General features: G+C 36.7%; 1 protein-coding gene across 2 annotated transcripts; it reads left to right on the plus strand.

Moving 5' to 3' along the window:
* The first annotated feature begins 665 nt into the window (after window positions 1–665).
* LOC140777619 (filament-like plant protein 7) lies at window positions 666–8,587 on the plus strand. Of its 2 annotated transcripts, XM_073121849.1 has the most exons (6): window positions 666–1,056; window positions 2,728–2,837; window positions 3,326–3,458; window positions 3,586–6,004; window positions 6,078–6,138; window positions 7,724–8,587. In XM_073121849.1, exons 2-6 carry the CDS (start codon window positions 2,745–2,747, stop codon window positions 8,261–8,263), a joined length of 3,246 nt encoding a protein of 1,081 aa, XP_072977950.1. In that variant the 5' UTR covers window positions 666–1,056; window positions 2,728–2,744; the 3' UTR covers window positions 8,264–8,587. The 2 variants fall into 2 exon arrangements, with proteins under 2 accessions (XP_072977950.1, XP_072977951.1); XM_073121850.1 differs by lacking the exon at window positions 666–1,056 and having other exon boundaries at window positions 2,704–2,837.
* The last annotated feature ends 521 nt before the right edge of the window (window positions 8,588–9,108 follow it).

A 9,108-nucleotide genomic window follows, 5' to 3' on the forward strand; every position in this document is an offset into this window, starting at 1 on the left:
AAATAGAGAAAAGAAAAACAATTGAAGTGTAGCTCTCGTTGAGCTAATTCTTGAAAAAGCCATTGCATCATCACTTTGCTTTCGAATTCGGTGACCAAGATCTCTCATGCAATCCACCAAAAGAATACATCGTTTTCCTTCTCCATGCCTCTCATTCCTGACACTACGCCTCTCCCACTACCCTACCGGAGCGGCGAGTAGTTCGTCGATTCGGGACGCGTATTAGTACATCTGATTTTGAGGCACTTCCTACCACTCCTTTGAGATATACAACTAGCTACCCCACTGTCTCTTTCTCTTTTTATCTAAAGTGTTTGGCCTAAGCAAAGCAGTTGAAATCTAAGCTTTATATTCCATGTCGCATAAAATAAAAAGTCTTGATACTAACCTCCTACCAAATATCAATTTGTCAATGTGACTTCCATAGTGCTCAACTGTGATTAGATTCTTCATTGGATTGGTTAATAACTTTCACTAGGGAGAAGGTCCTAATCTAAGTGAAACAGGACTTACATCGTTTGTTAAAAAGCTCAGCAATATATATAGATTTATCACTATCTTTTCTTCTTTTTTTAATCTGATATATATTTTTTTATTTCTATCATATTAGATATGTCAGTATATTAAATTATAAATAGCAAATATCTTAGTAAGCAAACAGAGGAGAAGCTCTCAACGGAGCTTAACAGACCAACCGCTGCTATTCTGGCCTCACGCGCGTACTCGCTCCGGGTATCGACGCCATCGCCGACACCTCTCTCTCTTTCAAAAAGCAGCAGCTTTAACGCTTCCTTTTCTCCTCCCAAGAACATATCCGTGCTCATAACATTTGGTCCACCAACCCCAACAACAGGCCCCCACTTCGACCACCCAGAAAAAAAGGAAAAAAAAAGAAAAAAAGAGAGTGAGAGAATGAGAAGTAGAATACTTGTGTAGCTTTGTTCTCGCTGCATCCTCCTTTTTCTTTTCCTCTCTTCTCTTTATACTATTTCTCTTCCGCTTTGCGTTCTTTTAGAGAGTCGTCTGTGTCGATGATTCCGAAGTGAGCCGAGACAGGTGAGTTCACTTAAGCTATCAAGCTAATAATGGCCGTTGCTTTGTCCTTTTAGATTCATGTGTTGGGTGTTTCACATTCTTGGCTTTTTTTTCTTCTTCTTCTTCTTCTTCTTTTGCTCCATGTTCATGGGGGAGTCTGGGAGGAGTTGGTTGCTCTGTTGATTCATACTGATGAATTAGTTCCAAAACTAGGAGAAGAAAAGCAAATTCTGTAAACTGGCTAAGTAGCTTTATGTTTGTGTTTGTTATTGGAGCCTGAGATAGGAGGCTATGGTTTTAGCAAAGTGAGCAGATACTATCTAGGTGGAGAAATAAAAGAGAATAAGAAGACTTAAAGGAGAGTCAGAAAATGCTTCCTTTAGTGCTCAGTATCTGCCTTTTTCTTATAGAGACAGTTGTTCTTCTTCCTTCATTAAATTTGGAAGCAGACTATTTCCCGTATTCATCCTCTTCCTCTTCCTCTTCCTCTTCTTCTTTATTTCGTCATTAAGTGGTGATTTTTAGTGTAACATTTCCTTCATGCCACATAAGGGGATATCTTCATTTATGTCTGTTTCGTGAAATAGCTTCCTTTTTTTCCTACATGAAACTTCTTAGTATTTGCAGATTGTCAGTGGTCAAAATCATGTCCTGAATGATGTTCTGTTCTGATTATCATCCTTTGGCTTCGTAAAAGAGAAATAGTTGATTTAAGGGAGTAGAGGATGAAAGTGAAGGAGAAGGATAAACTTGAATCATTATATATCTGGACAGGCAGAGGATAACGGGATTATGGATCATTTTAGATGTATTATAAATTTCTAGTTGCAATCCTTGAGGAGACCAGGATTCTACATTTTATTCCCCCATTTTCTTTGACAAAAAGGCATTTCGCCCTGTTTCATTACCAAACTTAATTCACAGACTGAAAAATCATTTTATTCCCTTTCCCTTTGAGTAATTTTTTCATGGAAATGTTCAAGGGTAGGATATTAAATTTTTGAAAAGTACCGATTCTGAGTATTAAGTTGAGATCAAAATTATTCCACAACTTCAAGAGGTTTGGTGAACAAAATAAGGAGGGAGCTCTTGATATTAGAAGAATAACTACTTTGGCATAAATTTAAGACTAAAATATTCTCTTAGATCTGAACCATTTGTAACAATCCCATGAGTTTTATCTATTCAGCATATGAATTGACCTACATGCAAGCCTATGGAAGAGGATTCACTGGTTTTAACAAAAAAAATATACTTTGACAAAAAAAATCATCACAAGTAGCATTGTTCCATTGATTACCCCACATATTCTTAGCCTGTCAATACGACCACCGGAATACTTTTTTTTTTGTTTTGGTATTAACATGGCTGCGTAGTCAATGGATTGTGCTGCCTAGAACAATTATACAGCTAAATTTTATGTAATTGTAGACATTTGCGTTGCTAACTTTTTTTCTCATTTCTGTAACGTGAAAGAACTTTAGTTTATGTACTTTTGTATTCTATTTCTTTTGCCGCCTGTATTTTATATGTTACGGCAAATAATTGCATGTCTTCTACTTCAGCTTTCAAGAAATTTCATCATGGTGATATATAGCCTGATGCTTTATCATTATGTATCAATAGGTAAAGCAAGTCTTTCATGGTTCTTTGGTAAAATTTGTCTGAAATTTACTGCTTGAAAATTGATAGAAAATCTGCATAGAAGTATGGAGCACAAGGCATGGCTTTGGAAGAGGAAACCTTCCGAGAAGACCATTATTTTGAGTGAGAAGTCGGATCTCTTAGTAAAGGAGCAAGAGGTAAATGATTTAGCACTAACTCGTATAGATCACATATTATTCTTTATTTTGTGAGGATAAAATATAAGACGCAAGATCTGGTCATACCTTTCATGAATGTTTTTTTTGGTGACTTAGACAAAAAGAAATGAAGTTGTTTTCTTATTGTATAATTGCTGGGAGTATTAAGGTTAGATGTGATACAACTTATACTCTAATAGAGTTAATCTTAACTAATGACACATGATAAGACTCATAAAATAAAATGCACCTGATTTAACATATGATAAGACTAATAGAATGAATCGCAGCATCACAACCATTGTACTATCAGTGTATATTCTTTCATACACAGTTCTTTTACTTGTTACTGTATTATGAGTTGAAAACACTACATTTAAAAAACAATCATATTTGGATTATTTATCTAAATAATGTCATTTCATTAAAGAAATAGAAGATTCATTCAATTTTCCACTAGTGATTATATTTTTATCTTTTCTATACAGAAAGAGAAGGCTCAAGAACTAGAGAGATCCTTACAAGACTTGAATGGACTACTTTCCTCTGCTCGCATTGAGTCTGATGCAAAAGACAATCTTCTGGCGAAGCAAGCAAAAGTTGCTGAGGAAGCCATTGCAGGTTATTTATTTCTTCCGTTCACATTTAGCCTGTATGACTTTTTTTTTTCTGTGTGACTTGTTTAATCTGTATCGATTTTTGGTTTTATTTTGCCCTGATATTGCTTCATTAATTATTGGTATGTCAGGTTGGGAAAAGTCTGAAGCAGAAGCAGTGTCTTTGAAGAAACAACTTGATGATGCTTTACATAAGAATGTAATCACAGAAGAAAAAATGGATAGAATAGAGGAAGCTTTAAAAGATTGTATGCAACAGTTAAATGCTGCCAAGAAAGAGCAGGATCATATCACATCTGATGCTGCTGAAAAGATATCTAGAGAACAGGAAAAGGTGGAAACTTTAGAAGAGAGGTTAATTGAGGCAAATAAGAGGATTGCTAAGTTAGGTGCTGAGTATAGTAATCTCTATAGGACTCTTGAGATGAAAGAGAAGTTGATCGAAGAACTAAATAAATCAAAAGCCCTATCTGAAGCAAATTTCAGTGAAGTTATGGCAAGATTAGATTCAACTGAGAAATCTAATGCTTCTCTTAAGTATGAGGTCTCAATGCTTCAGAAGGAACTTGAGATTCGAAATGAAGATAAAGAATTTAATCTCAAATCAGCTGATGCTGCACATAAGCAACACCTCGAAAGCTTAAAGAAGATCACTAAGCTAGAAGCGGAGTGCCAGAGATTGCGTGTCATGATACGGAAGCGACTGCCAGGGCCTGCTGCTTTAGCTAAAATGAGAAGTGAGGTTCAACTGTTAGACAGTAGTGCTACTGAAACAAGGAAGAAAAGGTCAAATGCTACATTAGTCATCACGCCACAGAATCTTGTGTCAGAAAACTGTTATGATGCATCTATTCTTGAGAGGTTACAAACAATTGAAGATGAAAACAAAATTCTCAAAGAATCATTGACTAAAAAGAACAGTGAACTGAAGTCCTCGCAGATCAATTTTGCATGCGCAGCTTCCAAATTATCACAAGTTGAAGCACAGCTAAAAGAGTTAGCAAAAAGCAGCCCTTTATTATATGATCACCCCCTTGGAACAATTTCTGAGGATGGATGTAAGGAAGATGAAATTAGTTGCTGTGAATCATGGTCATGTTCTTTACTTTCAGAATTGGAGCACTTTAAGTATGGCAAACCAACATCACCATCTTGTAGGAGCACTGCAATATCTGACCTAAGTTTGATGGATGATTTTGTGGAGATGGAAAAGTTAGCAATAATATCTGTTGATAAACCATTTGAGTCCTCACATGTTCATTCAGGAGATAAGAGATCATATGTAGACACCAAAGAAACTGATTTGAGAACTGATCTATCAGAAGCTACAGGTAAAGAGCTCATGCTAGTTAATAATTTCTCTGATTTCCATGAAACAGACCTTCAGACTCTGTCGACATACAAACCCTTTACAAACCATCCTAGTTGGCTTCAGGATATCTTAAGAGTGATCATCCAGAAGCATCATATGACACAAAAAAGTATAGGAGTCATTCTAGAAGAAGTTACAGTTGCTTTACAAAAGAGTGGTATATCTAACAAAGGGAAAACATCAGACATCCCACATGCCAATGGCAATGTTTCTAAGAGATATCAACATAATCGTTTGGATTCATTTGAGGAACGATCTGTCACCCACATTTCCAGTGATGTAACAACAAACCATTTTTCCCAGTCAAATATTGGAATGTCAGTATGTAAGCTAATTAAGCTTGTTGAGGGAATCATCCAAAAATCTACAAAGAATATTGATGACCAAAATATACTACCTGGAAGTGATGCAAGTGTTTCTCAAGGTCAAAGATCTGTGTCTTCTTTAAATGGATATACAGCTCGTGCAATTCTGTGGAAAACTTCTGAACTTACTGCTGTCCTACAACGTTTTGTCCTTGTCTGTAATGATCTGTTGCATGGAAAGGCTGACCTCGACATGTTTGCTGCTGAAGTCAGCTCAACATTAGACTGGATTGTCAACCGTTGCTTTTCCCTTCAAGATGTATCAGATATGAGGGAGACTATTATGAAGCAGTTAGACAGAGAAGAATCACATTTTGATGATGGTCTCAAAGCTGTGATGACCAGCCCAGATACAGAAATAAATAAAATAGAGGAACATCATGAACTCAAGATGAAAAAGGAGAAGATGATGCTCTTGTCATCTGAAATGGAGGATGTTGACTGTAAACTTGAAGTGGAAAATTCAAGACTGGAATGTGAGACTCTTAATGTGGTATCACAGGAAAAGGATTTAAAAGAGAAGCTTAAGACAGAATGTGCTAGAAATGAAAGATTGGTTACTCGAATTCCGGAATCAGAAGCTCTTTCTAGTCTCCATGTGAAACTAGAAGCATTGAAAGAATCAAAGGGGCTGACTGAAGACCAGATTGTAAATAAAAAATTACTAAATAATCACGGCTCACAGATTACAGCTTCCAATGTTGAATTGGACGAGACTCATAAAAGATTCTCATCTCTTGAACTCGAAAAGGGAAGTAACTGTTCTGAGAAGCCAGAGACAACATTTCGTGAAGTACCACTGAAGTTAGAAAGGTAATCTTTTTTCTTAGCTTCCATATTTGCTAGTGCAATAATCATTTGTACCATCTAATTGTGCATAATACAGTGCTGCTGCCAAGGGAAGTCCAAAACACATTGCTGGACAAGAAGAAAAGCAACTCAGAACAGTAAGTTTCTACATCTCTCTGACACTTGAACTCCATTTTAGATGAGCACAAGGTGGAAATTCTTGCAAGGTATAAAGTGAACTACTATCTTCCATTTGCTTCCACAAAAGCACATAAAAGTTGCATCTTCTTTCTATAGGAAATAAATCATGTTAAAATGAATTCACTGTAAATAAATAGTGTTGCGTGATGATTTCTAGCTGAACATAAAATGGTTTCTAGACCTGCTTTACATGGAGGATAACTTTCTTGAAGTAAGCAATCCTAGTTAAGCAAGATTGGAGAGCTTCAAAAGCCAAAACAGTTGTGGCTGCTCATGGCTAACATCTAGTGGTCAGTAGACAAGTTACAATTTTTTAACAGTTGGCTTTCAATAAGCTGTCATATCATACAATACAGTTTGGCACGGGTCCCAATTCTTTGACCTTCATCTGTTTGATTTCTTTCGTTGATGTCTCATGATCTTCTTATCGGATTAACTGGTTTGTACCCTTTTTTCTGATATGTAGATTTGTTGTAAATTCATTGGCAATCTGGCCTCTGCAGATTTTCAAGATGATATGGAGTTCCATATTCCATACTGAAAATATTTTATTAAATTGATGGCTTAAAGTAAAAGTCGTCAATGTTTCTTTTATAGCTCTTGCACTCTCACTGCGCATGATCTAGCGATCTCCATTGCAAATAAATAAATAAAGATAAAGAAAGAAAGAAATGACAATTTGTACTTCTATTTACTTTTATATTTGTAATACCGGTTTATAGATTGCTACTTGATTGTCTATCGAAGCTTGCACATTTGGTTGAACATTTTGTCCATTGGTATTAAATACCTTCGTTTGGGGTCATTCTAAAATTTCCTAGAAGGGTGGTTATCTTGTAGGGAAAGGTAATGCTTTGAGTCATATGTTTAACATAATCGGGTTTCTGCAAGATTATTCCTGTATACGAGGTAATTTTTAGCTTCAGAAGAAGGTCGGTGTCCTAGTTGATTTGCATAGACACATTTATGGCCCAAGCATTTCGAGTTGACAATCTCCTATACATTACTTATATATTGGGCTAGATCAAATAAAAAAAGGAAGTATAAAATCTAATTGTATTCAACACAACAAAAATGGTATCTGGTCAATGCTGACAACTAGTCTAATCTGTTTGTCTTGAAAAGGTCCTTTTGACAGGTTCATCAACTGACAATGATAATATGTGACATACACTTTATGACCCATCTATTATTGAACGTCCAGCAACATTATCTCTGTATGATTTTTAATTTCATCCATGATGTGTTGATTGTTCAGATCCTACCTCAATTATTCATATTCATAAGTGAAAGTCTCATTTAAACAAACTGTATCAGCTATCGCCATATCTTTGTGTTTCCGTGTAGTATTTTACATTGCACTGATTTTATCATCTGCTTTCTTCTTCACTCCATTATTTTCTAATACCATTCGTCAATTATGTGTAATTTATTTGGTGCTGCATCACGTTATTCCTGCTGCACCTCTTGTGGTCAAGTAAGGTTTCATGGCTGGTAAGTTGTTTTCCTTAACTCACTTTGAATGCCATTTTGACCTTGCAGGACATTGAAATTGCCGCAGCATCAGAGAAACTTGCCCATTGCCAGGAAACAATCCTAAATCTTGGGAAACAATTGAAAGCCTTGGCATCTCCAAAAGATGCAGCTATTTTGGATAAAGTAATGTATAGCCCTTCAACTTCCAAATCCACTCATCGACCTCGGTTACTCGATCAGATACAAGCAGAGCATGATGCTGAATTTGAAGAAGCCATATCTCCTAAAACGAAGGAAATCATATGCACTGAACCACAAAGTCAACCAGCTGCAACCTCTGAGAACCTGAAAGTAGGCATGCTACATGGGCGAAACATCCATAGAGACAACGACCATGGAAACAATGAGTTGATAAAAAATATGCCTCATCCATCCCCAGGGAAGTCACCTGATAAGCTTTATCATCTGGATGAGCTTGCTAACTACAAAAGTGAGTCTAATGCAACAGTTCTTGCGCTCGTTTCTAAAAGGCCTGACCAAAAAGGTGGCCTCAGTTTGTTGAGAAAGCTTCTTCAGAGGAAGAATAAGAGAGCAATGAGAAACTGATATTACCAGCAGTTCTTAGCATTGGAGCAAATGGAAAGTTTCAAATAAATGAGCAAAAATAATGTGAAGTATTCTCTGCCAAAGAGATTCTCTGTTGCATCCTTGTACGTTGAGGATTTGGATGCCGCATGATGGTATGCTGCTTATGAGCAAGTTTTGGGAGCCCGAGTTTGAAGTCTGTTTGTAAATTCCTATTTGACCTCTTTCTTCTATTAATGAGCTTTGGATTATAACAAAATTAATAAGAGGCTGTAAGTTTTCTATATAAATCAGTCTGTTTGCAATGTGCAGATTTAATACTCCCTGAATTATTTGGGCATCAGGAAGGCTCTTATATATTATTAGAATGGTATGACTAGCTTTGTCTACATCACTAGCAAGTCTCGCTTCCTCATGCAGAGGCTAAAAACAGCTCTTTTGTAATGTTAAACTATGCAAAAATGATTCAAAATTAACCTCAAAACTTATCTACTAGCAATCTATGTGCAATTTAATCAGACAACAACTGCCTAAAAAGCTATCATCAATAAAGTGATCTTGTTTGAAGAAAAGAAAACAACCTGAAAAACTCCTAATCATCAACAAGAAGAGGCGCCCTTTGCGAAGCCTAAAGATGGCAAAGAATCTGGTCCATGCCTCCAAGGCATGGCATGGCGTGAAGAGAGAGAAAGAGAGAGCAATGACTTGAAAAAGACGAATTTGTTTCCCTAACACTCACACCCATCAAGATCCAAGAGCACACACGCACACGGATGTCTAGCTTTTCCTTTTACCCTCCCCCCCCCCCCCCCCCCCCCCCCCCCCCCGCTCTTCACACTCGTCTTAAGCTTTCGGCTTTTCCTTTA

This window comes from Typha angustifolia, chromosome 15, assembly GCF_048772165.1.
Source record: "Typha angustifolia cultivar Huaian chromosome 15, ASM4877216v1, whole genome shotgun sequence".
Lineage (NCBI taxonomy): Eukaryota > Viridiplantae > Streptophyta > Magnoliopsida > Poales > Typhaceae > Typha > Typha angustifolia.